Source organism: Hydra viridissima, unplaced genomic scaffold (assembly GCF_058129835.1).
Source record: "Hydra viridissima isolate aposymbiotic clone 2 unplaced genomic scaffold, HvirCarnegie_v1 scaffold_5, whole genome shotgun sequence".
NCBI lineage: Eukaryota > Metazoa > Cnidaria > Hydrozoa > Anthoathecata > Hydridae > Hydra > Hydra viridissima.
Window position 1 is genome coordinate 684,344 of NW_028324304.1, and position 12,804 is coordinate 697,147.

General features: G+C 39.2%; 5 protein-coding genes and 2 pseudogenes across 5 annotated transcripts; 3 read left to right on the forward strand and 4 right to left on the reverse strand.

Annotated features, from left to right (window-relative positions):
- Positions 1–2,867: 2,867 nt before the first annotated feature.
- LOC149887607 (histone H3) lies at positions 2,868–3,278 on the reverse strand. Its single transcript, XM_090087721.1, has one exon. The coding sequence runs from the start codon at positions 3,276–3,278 to the stop codon at positions 2,868–2,870; it is 411 nt and encodes a 136-aa protein (XP_089943847.1).
- Positions 3,279–3,817: 539 nt separating this feature from the next.
- On the forward strand, positions 3,818–4,175 carry LOC149887608 (histone H4). Its single transcript, XM_090088639.1, has one exon. It carries the CDS (start codon positions 3,818–3,820, stop codon positions 4,127–4,129), a length of 312 nt encoding a protein of 103 aa, XP_089944765.1. The 3' UTR covers positions 4,130–4,175.
- A 694-nt stretch (positions 4,176–4,869) lies between these two features.
- LOC149887609 (late histone H2B.L4 pseudogene) lies at positions 4,870–5,274 on the reverse strand (annotated as a pseudogene).
- A 294-nt stretch (positions 5,275–5,568) lies between these two features.
- Positions 5,569–5,958, forward strand: LOC149887610 (histone H2A, orphon). Its single transcript, XM_090087722.1, has one exon. The coding sequence runs from the start codon at positions 5,569–5,571 to the stop codon at positions 5,956–5,958; it is 390 nt and encodes a 129-aa protein (XP_089943848.1).
- A 4,284-nt stretch (positions 5,959–10,242) lies between these two features.
- On the reverse strand, positions 10,243–10,653 carry LOC149887611 (histone H3). The gene has a single exon (XM_090087723.1). It carries the CDS (start codon positions 10,651–10,653, stop codon positions 10,243–10,245), a length of 411 nt encoding a protein of 136 aa, XP_089943849.1.
- Positions 10,654–11,192: 539 nt separating this feature from the next.
- Positions 11,193–11,504, forward strand: LOC149887612 (histone H4). Its single transcript, XM_090086802.1, has one exon. The coding sequence runs from the start codon at positions 11,193–11,195 to the stop codon at positions 11,502–11,504; it is 312 nt and encodes a 103-aa protein (XP_089942928.1).
- Positions 11,505–12,244: 740 nt separating this feature from the next.
- On the reverse strand, positions 12,245–12,649 carry LOC149887613 (late histone H2B.L4 pseudogene; annotated as a pseudogene).
- Positions 12,650–12,804: the final 155 nt, after the last annotated feature.

A 12,804-nucleotide genomic window follows, 5' to 3' on the forward strand; every position in this document is an offset into this window, starting at 1 on the left:
TAACTAACTAACTAACCAACTAACTAACTAACTAACTAACTAACTAACTAACTAACTAACTAACTAACTAACTAACTAACTAACTAACTAACTAACTAACTAACTAACTAACCAACTAACTCACTGAGAGACTAACTAACTAACTAACTAACTAACTAACTAACTAACTAACTAACTAACTAACTAACCAACTAACTCACTGAGAGACTAACTAACTAACTAACTAACTAACTAACTAACTAACTAACTAACTAACCAACTAACTCACTGAGAGACTAACTAACTAACTAACTAACTAACTAACTAACTAACTAACTAACTGACTAACTAACTAACTAACTAACTAACTAACTAACTAACTAACTAACTAACTAACTAACTAACTAACTAACTAACTAACTAACTAACTAACTAACTAACTAACTAACTAACTAACTAACTAACTAACTAACTAACTAACTAACTAACTAACCAACTAACTCACTGAGAGACTAACTAACTAACTAACTAACTAACTAACTAACTAACTAACTAACTAACTAACTAACTAACTAACTAACTAACTAACTAACTAACTAACTAACTAACTAACTAACTAACTAACTAACTAACTAACTAACTAACTAACTAACTAACTAACTAACTAACTAACTAACTAACTAACTAAGTAGCTGACTTTGTATTTGTTTTTCAATTATGAACGAGTTCCTTGCAAGATAGATATTTCTGTTGCATTTGTTAGCCTTTATTTTTAGCAAAAATAAAATTCCAACTGGTGCTTTTCTAATGTCAAGGACCTCGCTAAGGCTAAAGCAGCTAAGCCTAATGGTTATGATGTTATAAAGCGGAGAAAAATGAACTTTTCTGAAAATGAAAAAACGAGAGATGGAATTGATCTGCAATAACTTCGGTTGTGAACACCTTATAACTGATGCCTCGCGCGATTTTAATAACTTTGCATCATGCAAAAGCCGCCAAATTCACTTTTCACGAGTGTTAAAGTGTCATTTTTGAAATGCCAGTTATGAGCGCATGAAATCAAAAGCGAAATTTGCACTTTGAAAAGCAAACGGAAATGTAGAGCATCTTTTAAAATCGCCATATTCTAATTCAGTTTTGCCTTTATGAACTTGAACAAAAGTTGCATGCCTTCCCAAGACTGCACAATTGTAAAGAAAACACCAAGCTTCGCTCGAACGATGACTATGAAGACGAAGAACCGAATGGACCCCGTATTGTGCATTCGTCACTCATTCTCTTATCTCCTCAAACGTTTTTTTACCGTTACCTTCCATAATGAATTTTATTTTTTATTTATTTTTTTTTTTTACGATGTCCAGAACTTTCAGGTTGCTAAGTTTTTCCTTTTTTTCTAGTGTCCGCGACTTTATATATGTTGACTGCGTTATCGCAGTTTTAGCCTTCGATCGTTTTTGTTAACGAACACGAATAAGCACAACATAGTGTTCCTTTTTCATGGAATGTTCTTTGTTGTGTCTCTGTGTTTAGAAAAAGAATTGGTCTGAACTAAAAATCGTCGTTAGTACGCGTTGCTAACGCATTAAATATTCCAGCAATCGCGCGTGTTTGTGCCCTTCGCCTCTATTGAGTTTGTATGGTACCAAATGCTTAGAAGAGATTGGCATAAGCTTTTTTGGGAAGCCATATGGTTCAGTTTCTTGATGAAATTAAGCTGCTTTGTCCAGAGTAAGTAGCGCTGATGTTATTTGGCCATGCGCGCACTCGATTGCTTTTAAAGACTATTTTTTCGATGTTTTGATGCGATACCTTTCGCTTCTAACATGCTGTGGCACCGAAACGCCGCAATTTACAAAGCGTCACTATTCTTTAGAAGATTTCAAAACTAATGAAGCTTTAAGAGAGCGAGAGACGCGAGCTGTGGAGGTTTGCCTGTCAACACGAAAACACACTTTGCAGTCTGACGGTGGAGCAAAAAAAAAAAAAAAAAAGTCTCCTCGACAGTCCGCATAAAACTCCGCTTGAAAAATAAAAACATCTAAACATCTAGAAGTTTTATAAAAACGAACGCAACGTTTCTCTGAAACACGACAAAAAAAAAATGACTGAAGCTGCATCTCCGAAAAAGGCCACAAAGAAGTCTGCGCCTAAAAAGCCTGCTGATCATGCTCCCTACAAGGCGATGATTGTCGATGCTATTAATTCGCTTAAAGAACGCAAAGGGTCGTCAAGACAAGCTATCGCCAAGCACGTCAAGGCCAACAACAAGGTGGGTGAAAACGTCGATTCGCAAGTCAAGATTAATTTAAAGCGCATGGTGGTTGCTGGCGAGCTCGTACAAGTGAAAGGAACTGGCGCGTCGGGTTCTTTTAGAATTGCAGCTAAGCCCAAACCGTTAAAGAAGCCTGCTGCAGTCGCCAAGAAGCACAAAAAAGAAGCCAAAGAAGTAAAGAAGCCTGCTGAAAAGAAGAGCACGCCAAAAAAGAAAGCTGCGTCAGTGAAAAAAGTCGCACAAAAAGAGAAAGTGAAAAAAGCTACTCCTAAGAAAAAAGTGACTCCCGCAAAAAAGAGCGCCCAGAAACCGGTTGCTAAAAAGCCCGCAGTAAAGAAAGTGAAAGCGACACCTAAGAAGAAAGCTGCAGCCAAGAAAACCATCGCAAAAGTGGAAAAGAAATAACCTAACCTACCCCGCTTTTTGTCAAACGGCTATTTTCATAGCCACACATCTTTCTAAAAACAAAGTTCCAGGCGTAGAACTTGTTTACTTTGTGTTTGTTTGTTTGTTGTTTTTTTTTTTTGTTTTGTTTTGTTTTAAGGCACTAAGCCGACAACGTTTTTAACAGATTTGTGGCTATGAAAATAGCCGTTTTGTTTAGAAGCACCATTTTTTAAGCTCGCTCTCCTCTGATTCTTCTCGCCAACTGAATGTCTTTTGGCATAATAGTGACACGCTTTGCATGGATGGCGCACAAGTTGGTATCTTCGAAGAGACCCACTAAGTAGGCTTCTGAAGCTTCTTGTAAGGCCATGACGGCGGTGCTTTGGAAACGCAAGTCAGTCTTGAAATCTTGAGCTATTTCGCGAACCAATCGCTGGAAGGGTAGTTTTCTGATTAGGAGCTCTGTCGATTTTTGGTATCTTCGGATCTCTCTCAAAGCTACGGTACCGGGTCGGTATCTGTGGGGTTTCTTTACTCCGCCGGTAGCCGGGGCACTCTTTCTTGCTGCTTTTGTTGCCAGCTGCTTTCTCGGTGCTTTACCGCCGGTAGATTTTCTAGCTGTTTGTTTTGTGCGGGCCATTGTAAGTTACGCTTACACTTATCAGTTTAAGTTGAACTTTTGAAGTTTTTCAATTTAACGCGTTTTGTTGACATTTTTAGACTTTGCCGCGACTTAAAGCTGCATTCTGATTGGTGCTAAGAAAGTGCTCTTTGATTGGTTCAAGTACAAATGCAAAATAAGGCATTAAGGCCACGTAGGCGTGTTTTTTGGCTACGGGAAAAGAGAGCGCGTTTGTCTCGCCTCTACAATTTCTGCTTTTTTAAACACTTCAAAGACAGGTCGACGTAGTGGAATTCCGAAAAGAAACTTTTCTGCTCTGTTTGCGAACGGATAAAAGCGTTAAATGCGAAAACGCGCGTTAAAAACAAGGCAGTTTGTTTTGGTTTTTTTTTTTTTTGTTTTTTTGGTTCAGATGGCTTTTTGACGAAGGACCGTTGCGATTGGTTGTTTGACGAAGATGTTTCCATCTATGTAGGGTAAAAGTCGCGCTTCCAGCGCATAATAAAAACAAAAAGAAACGCAAAAAGACAGTAATTGAACTTCAAACAATTTTAATCATGTCTGGTCGCGGTAAAGGAGGAAAAGGACTTGGAAAAGGAGGCGCAAAGCGTCATCGCAAGATTTTACGTGATAACATCCAAGGAATCACAAAGCCCGCCATACGTCGTCTAGCTCGTCGCGGTGGTGTTAAGCGTATCTCTGGACTTATCTACGAGGAGACTCGAGGCGTTCTAAAAGTCTTTTTGGAAAACGTTATTCGCGACGCTGTAACATACACAGAGCATGCCAAGAGAAAGACAGTCACCGCTATGGACGTTGTCTACGCATTAAAAAGACAAGGTCGCACATTGTACGGCTTTGGTGGTTAAAAGGGGAACACCTCAGCAATCAAAAACGGCTATTTTTATAGCCACACATCTGTTTTAAACGTTAATAGGCAATCTAGAACTTGAACGCTGCACCGCGATAAGCAGAGGGGGTGTGTAAAAACGGTTTAGTTTACCAGTTTCAGTTTGTTTCAATCGAAATGAAAAGCAATTGAATTGATTTCTAAGTAATGTTTTTTAGCGAGGCATAGTTTAACTGAGTGTTTAGAGTAGACGCTTGACACATAAAGTGTTTTGCTCACCATCATCGGGCTAGAAAGGTGATTTTTATCTAAAGCGCTGCTTTAAGTCTGATTTCCTAAAGATGCGCGCAATACATTTGAAAAAAAAAAAAAAAAAGAAAAAAGAAAAAAGGAGCAAAAGTGTGGTAGTAGCAGCAAATAATAACGATGGGTGGGTCATAAGGGCTAAGGTTTTGATCAAAAGCAAAAAGGTGGCGCTCAAGTAGTTGTTGAAAGATTTTCTCACGCGTTTACCTACTGTAATAACTTTTTGTATCCAAAGTGGATGCAAAAGCTATACGTTTAAACATCAAAAAAAGCAAGTCTAGAAAAGCGCTCGCTCTTTAGACGCGGTGTCGCAATTTAAAACGAGCAAACAATGGCTGCCTAGCTATTGCATTTTAAGTACTTTCTCTCTACTACAATTTAAGGCGTTCTAATGCGTACAATGCTTTTACAAGATGTGTGGCTATGAAAATAGCCGTTTAGATAGCGCTCCATCTATTTACTGCTGGTGTACTTAGTAACAGCCTTGGTGCCTTCGCTCACTGCGTGTTTGGCCAACTCACCGGGAAGTAAGAGGCGCACAGCTGTTTGAATTTCACGCGAAGAGATGGTTGATTTCTTGTTTTGGAGGGCTAGTCGTGAAGCTTCTGAAGCGATTCTTTCAAAAATGTCGTTGACGAAAGAATTCATGATGCTCATCGCTTTGGAAGAAACACCAACATCAGGGTGAACTTGCTTCAAGACGTTGTAAATGTAAATGGCGTAGGATTCTCGCCTCTTTCTCTTGCGCTTTTTGTCTCCAGTACCAGCGATCTTGCCGCCTTTCTTACCAGCGCGTTTTTCCCCCTTTTTGGCCACCTTGGGCGCTTGTTTTCCTCCGGCCTTTGGAGCGTCAGACATGTCGACGAGTTTTAGAGAATTGAAATTTGAAATTACAAGCAACCGAATCACTTCCTATATAAAGCGCAGTTGTGGTCTCCAATTCGAGAACATTTCTGTTTCTCGCAAGCTCATTGGTTCTTCAAAGATTAACTAATTTGCGCATTGTTTGACGGAGTTTTTCTATTCGTTAAAAAAAGTGCAGTTCGAGACCAAATGTTTTTGATAAGAAAAAGGAATTTTGTAAGTTGATTTCAAAGCGCGCACAAATATCTCTAGGTTGTCTCTCGTTGTTTCTCAGTGTAAGAAATTAAAATGTCAGGACGTGGAAAAGGAGGAAAAGCTAAAGCCAAGGCAAAGACTCGATCGTTCAGAGCCGGACTTCAGTTTCCAGTCGGTCGTGTTCACCGATTTTTGCGCAAAGGACACTACGCCAATCGCATCGGTTCAGGCGCACCTGTCTATTTAGCTGCTGTTTTGGAGTATCTCTCCGCCGAAATTTTGGAGTTGGCCGGTAACGCTGCTCGTGACAATAAGAAAGCTAGAATCATTCCTCGACACTTACAGTTAGCTGTTCGCAATGACGAAGAGTTGAACAAGTTGTTGTCAGGTGTTACTATAGCCAGTGGCGGTGTGCTGCCAAACATACAAGCCGTTTTGCTTCCCAAGAAGAACGAAAAGGTTCCAAAACCAGCAGCCAAATAAACGGTACTCTGAACACAAGATAAAAAATAAAGGCTATTTTCATAGCCACACATCTGTTAAAAACATGACGGCATGAGCTTAAACACACTAAGGAGAATATAAAGAAGTGTGTGTGTGTGTGTGTGTGTGTGTGTGTAAGGAAGGGAGGGGAGGGGGGTTCAAAATCTCTTTTTAAAGCTGTTAGGGGATAAAAAGAGCACACGCATCCCGTTACAAAAAAATACATGGTGGGGTACACGCCATCTTTGAAACGTTTTAAGTTATAACCTGAGGGAGAAAAAACAGTTCGGTTACCTCACAGGTCACGTGCATGTTCAAGATTCCAAGTTTTGAAAGGATCCAACGTAACTTGAATAAAAAGTGAACACGCACGTGCCCAGATTGGCGACCATCTATAGGCTGTAGGAAAATAACAAAGAAGATTTAAGCGCCTCCGTAAGAATTTAGCTCCCTTAGGATTTCAGCAAAAAAGTATATTTAGCGGAGAAAAAAACAAAGAGCGAGGTTAAGCAGCAGTGACGGCATTAGCATCAGCAGCAGCAACAAAAACAAAACAAAACAAAAAAAAACAAACAAAAAAGCGGCAGCACGAAAAAAAAAAAAAAAAAAAAAAATTTCCGTTTTTTACACTTGCGTGTTTGTCTGTGTGTAATCCTTAATTGCATGGTTTTTTGTTGTTGGTTTTACCTTGTCATTTTTCTTCTGCGCACGTTCTCTTGGTCAGTAGTTTTTTGAAATGCGAAAAAAAACGTCAACGAAAAGAAGTGAACGGGTCATTGCACGTCATGTCTAACAAACAAGAGGGGTAAAGACAAAGACGTCCGCTGTCGAAAACTCATACATACTCCAAGCTGACACACTCTTGAGACACTTCGAAATAAAGCAAATGATCAAAGTCATAACACTTGACAAAGTCGAAACAAAAATCACAGCATGCGCAGACAACCCTTTATTTTACATTAAAGGAAAAAAACGTAAAGCTAGAACTAAACATTCCTTCAATTAAAACACGTCAAACTTGCGACGGGCACAAAACTCAACATATAACAAAGTTACGACGCTCTAGTTCTTTTACATTTTGTTTTCTAAATGACCCGTCCCTAAAACCCCGGAAAGAATAAAACGCGACAGTCGAGTTGTTGGCCAATACCTTTTTTCACAGTAACTATCAGGTGTTTCTCGCAACGTCGGATGGGTTGCTGAAACCTTAAAAAAGAACTTTAAAAAGCTTGTGGGGTAGCGTTAGTTCTCATGCTATTTTAACAAAGTACTAAAACTTTAGTTAAAGTAATAAGATTTTACAAAGTAGCTACATTTTAATTATTGTCCTCATTTATCGTCATCTATCGTCATTTTTCACGTATCTGCCTAACTTAGTACCTAACAAACTAACTAAGATACAAACTAACTAACTGAATGACTAACTAACTGACTGACTAACCAACTAACTGACTGACTGACTAACTAACTAACTGACTGACTAACTAACTAACTAACTAACTAACTGATTGACTAACTAACTAACTAACTAACCAACTAACTAACTAACTAACTAACTAACTAACTAACTAACTAACTAACTAACTAACTAACTAACTAACTAACTAACTAACTAACCAACTAACTCACTGAGAGACTAACTAACTAACTAACTAACTAACTAACTAACTAACTAACTAACTAACCAACTAACTCACTGAGAGACTAACTAACTAACTAACTAACTAACTAACTAACTAACTAACTAACTAACTAACTAACCAACTAACTCACTGAGAGACTAACTAACTAACTAACTAACTAACTAACTAACTAACTAACTGACTAACTAACTAACTAACTAACTAACTAACTAACTAACTAACTAACTAACTAACTAACTAACTAACTAACTAACTAACTAACTAACTAACCAACTAACTCACTGAGAGACTAACTAACTAACTAACTAACTAACTAACTAACTAACTAACTAACTAACTAACTAACTAACTAACTAACTAACTAACTAACTAACTAACTAACTAACTAACTAACTAACTAACTAACTAACTAACTAACTAACTAACTAACTAACTAACTAAGTAGCTGACTTTGTATTTGTTTTTCAATTATGAACGAGTTCCTTGCAAGATAGATATTTCTGTTGCATTTGTTAGCCTTTATTTTTAGCAAAAATAAAATTCCAACTGGTGCTTTTCTAATGTCAAGGACCTCGCTAAGGCTAAAGCAGCTAAGCCTAATGGTTATGATGTTATAAAGCGGAGAAAAATGAACTTTTCTGAAAATGAAAAAACGAGAGATGGAATTGATCTGCAATAACTTCGGTTGTGAACACCTTATAACTGATGCCTCGCGCGATTTTAATAACTTTGCATCATGCAAAAGCCGCCAAATTCACTTTTCACGAGTGTTAAAGTGTCATTTTTGAAATGCCAGTTATGAGCGCATGAAATCAAAAGCGAAATTTGCACTTTGAAAAGCAAACGGAAATGTAGAGCATCTTTTAAAATCGCCATATTCTAATTCAGTTTTGCCTTTATGAACTTGAACAAAAGTTGCATGCCTTCCCAAGACTGCACAATTGTAAAGAAAACACCAAGCTTCGCTCGAACGATGACTATGAAGACGAAGAACCGAATGGACCCCGTATTGTGCATTCGTCACTCATTCTCTTATCTCCTCAAACGTTTTTTTACCGTTACCTTCCATAATGAATTTTATTTTTTATTTATTTTTTTTTTTTACGATGTCCAGAACTTTCAGGTTGCTAAGTTTTTCCTTTTTTTCTAGTGTCCGCGACTTTATATATGTTGACTGCGTTATCGCAGTTTTAGCCTTCGATCGTTTTTGTTAACGAACACGAATAAGCACAACATAGTGTTCCTTTTTCATGGAATGTTCTTTGTTGTGTCTCTGTGTTTAGAAAAAGAATTGGTCTGAACTAAAAATCGTCGTTAGTACGCGTTGCTAACGCATTAAATATTCCAGCAATCGCGCGTGTTTGTGCCCTTCGCCTCTATTGAGTTTGTATGGTACCAAATGCTTAGAAGAGATTGGCATAAGCTTTTTTGGGAAGCCATATGGTTCAGTTTCTTGATGAAATTAAGCTGCTTTGTCCAGAGTAAGTAGCGCTGATGTTATTTGGCCATGCGCGCACTCGATTGCTTTTAAAGACTATTTTTTCGATGTTTTGATGCGATACCTTTCGCTTCTAACATGCTGTGGCACCGAAACGCCGCAATTTACAAAGCGTCACTATTCTTTAGAAGATTTCAAAACTAATGAAGCTTTAAGAGAGCGAGAGACGCGAGCTGTGGAGGTTTGCCTGTCAACACGAAAACACACTTTGCAGTCTGACGGTGGAGCAAAAAAAAAAAAAAAAAAGTCTCCTCGACAGTCCGCATAAAACTCCGCTTGAAAAATAAAAACATCTAAACATCTAGAAGTTTTATAAAAACGAACGCAACGTTTCTCTGAAACACGACAAAAAAAAAATGACTGAAGCTGCATCTCCGAAAAAGGCCACAAAGAAGTCTGCGCCTAAAAAGCCTGCTGATCATGCTCCCTACAAGGCGATGATTGTCGATGCTATTAATTCGCTTAAAGAACGCAAAGGGTCGTCAAGACAAGCTATCGCCAAGCACGTCAAGGCCAACAACAAGGTGGGTGAAAACGTCGATTCGCAAGTCAAGATTAATTTAAAGCGCATGGTGGTTGCTGGCGAGCTCGTACAAGTGAAAGGAACTGGCGCGTCGGGTTCTTTTAGAATTGCAGCTAAGCCCAAACCGTTAAAGAAGCCTGCTGCAGTCGCCAAGAAGCACAAAAAAGAAGCCAAAGAAGTAAAGAAGCCTGCTGAAAAGAAGAGCACGCCAAAAAAGAAAGCTGCGTCAGTGAAAAAAGTCGCACAAAAAGAGAAAGTGAAAAAAGCTACTCCTAAGAAAAAAGTGACTCCCGCAAAAAAGAGCGCCCAGAAACCGGTTGCTAAAAAGCCCGCAGTAAAGAAAGTGAAAGCGACACCTAAGAAGAAAGCTGCAGCCAAGAAAACCATCGCAAAAGTGGAAAAGAAATAACCTAACCTACCCCGCTTTTTGTCAAACGGCTATTTTCATAGCCACACATCTTTCTAAAAACAAAGTTCCAGGCGTAGAACTTGTTTACTTTGTGTTTGTTTGTTTGTTGTTTTTTTTTTTTGTTTTGTTTTGTTTTAAGGCACTAAGCCGACAACGTTTTTAACAGATTTGTGGCTATGAAAATAGCCGTTTTGTTTAGAAGCACCATTTTTTAAGCTCGCTCTCCTCTGATTCTTCTCGCCAACTGAATGTCTTTTGGCATAATAGTGACACGCTTTGCATGGATGGCGCACAAGTTGGTATCTTCGAAGAGACCCACTAAGTAGGCTTCTGAAGCTTCTTGTAAGGCCATGACGGCGGTGCTTTGGAAACGCAAGTCAGTCTTGAAATCTTGAGCTATTTCGCGAACCAATCGCTGGAAGGGTAGTTTTCTGATTAGGAGCTCTGTCGATTTTTGGTATCTTCGGATCTCTCTCAAAGCTACGGTACCGGGTCGGTATCTGTGGGGTTTCTTTACTCCGCCGGTAGCCGGGGCACTCTTTCTTGCTGCTTTTGTTGCCAGCTGCTTTCTCGGTGCTTTACCGCCGGTAGATTTTCTAGCTGTTTGTTTTGTGCGGGCCATTGTAAGTTACGCTTACACTTATCAGTTTAAGTTGAACTTTTGAAGTTTTTCAATTTAACGCGTTTTGTTGACATTTTTAGACTTTGCCGCGACTTAAAGCTGCATTCTGATTGGTGCTAAGAAAGTGCTCTTTGATTGGTTCAAGTACAAATGCAAAATAAGGCATTAAGGCCACGTAGGCGTGTTTTTTGGCTACGGGAAAAGAGAGCGCGTTTGTCTCGCCTCTACAATTTCTGCTTTTTTAAACACTTCAAAGACAGGTCGACGTAGTGGAATTCCGAAAAGAAACTTTTCTGCTCTGTTTGCGAACGGATAAAAGCGTTAAATGCGAAAACGCGCGTTAAAAACAAGGCAGTTTGTTTTGGTTTTTTTTTTTTTTGTTTTTTTGGTTCAGATGGCTTTTTGACGAAGGACCGTTGCGATTGGTTGTTTGACGAAGATGTTTCCATCTATGTAGGGTAAAAGTCGCGCTTCCAGCGCATAATAAAAACAAAAAGAAACGCAAAAAGACAGTAATTGAACTTCAAACAATTTTAATCATGTCTGGTCGCGGTAAAGGAGGAAAAGGACTTGGAAAAGGAGGCGCAAAGCGTCATCGCAAGATTTTACGTGATAACATCCAAGGAATCACAAAGCCCGCCATACGTCGTCTAGCTCGTCGCGGTGGTGTTAAGCGTATCTCTGGACTTATCTACGAGGAGACTCGAGGCGTTCTAAAAGTCTTTTTGGAAAACGTTATTCGCGACGCTGTAACATACACAGAGCATGCCAAGAGAAAGACAGTCACCGCTATGGACGTTGTCTACGCATTAAAAAGACAAGGTCGCACATTGTACGGCTTTGGTGGTTAAAAGGGGAACACCTCAGCAATCAAAAACGGCTATTTTTATAGCCACACATCTGTTTTAAACGTTAATAGGCAATCTAGAACTTGAACGCTGCACCGCGATAAGCAGAGGGGGTGTGTAAAAACGGTTTAGTTTACCAGTTTCAGTTTGTTTCAATCGAAATGAAAAGCAATTGAATTGATTTCTAAGTAATGTTTTTTAGCGAGGCATAGTTTAACTGAGTGTTTAGAGTAGACGCTTGACACATAAAGTGTTTTGCTCACCATCATCGGGCTAGAAAGGTGATTTTTATCTAAAGCGCTGCTTTAAGTCTGATTTCCTAAAGATGCGCGCAATACATTTGAAAAAAAAAAAAAAAAAGAAAAAAGAAAAAAGGAGCAAAAGTGTGGTAGTAGCAGCAAATAATAACGATGGGTGGGTCATAAGGGCTAAGGTTTTGATCAAAAGCAAAAAGGTGGCGCTCAAGTAGTTGTTGAAAGATTTTCTCACGCGTTTACCTACTGTAATAACTTTTTGTATCCAAAGTGGATGCAAAAGCTATACGTTTAAACATCAAAAAAAGCAAGTCTAGAAAAGCGCTCGCTCTTTAGACGCGGTGTCGCAATTTAAAACGAGCAAACAATGGCTGCCTAGCTATTGCATTTTAAGTACTTTCTCTCTACTACAATTTAAGGCGTTCTAATGCGTACAATGCTTTTACAAGATGTGTGGCTATGAAAATAGCCGTTTAGATAGCGCTCCATCTATTTACTGCTGGTGTACTTAGTAACAGCCTTGGTGCCTTCGCTCACTGCGTGTTTGGCCAACTCACCGGGAAGTAAGAGGCGCACAGCTGTTTGAATTTCACGCGAAGAGATGGTTGATTTCTTGTTTTGGAGGGCTAGTCGTGAAGCTTCTGAAGCGATTCTTTCAAAAATGTCGTTGACGAAAGAATTCATGATGCTCATCGCTTTGGAAGAAACACCAACATCAGGGTGAACTTGCTTCAAGACGTTGTAAATGTAAATGGCGTAGGATTCTCGCCTCTTTCTCTTGCGCTTTTTGTCTCCAGTACCAGCGATCTTGCCGCCTTTCTTACCAGCGCGTTTTTCCCCCTTTTTGGCCACCTTGGGCGCTTGTTTTCCTCCGGCCTTTGGAGCGTCAGACATGTCGACGAGTTTTAGAGAATTGAAATTTGAAATTACAAGCAACCGAATCACTTCCTATATAAAGCGCAGTTGTGGTCTCCAATTCGAGAACATTTCTGTTTCTCGCAAGCTCATTGGTTCTTCAAAGATTAACTAATTTGCGCATTGTTTGACGG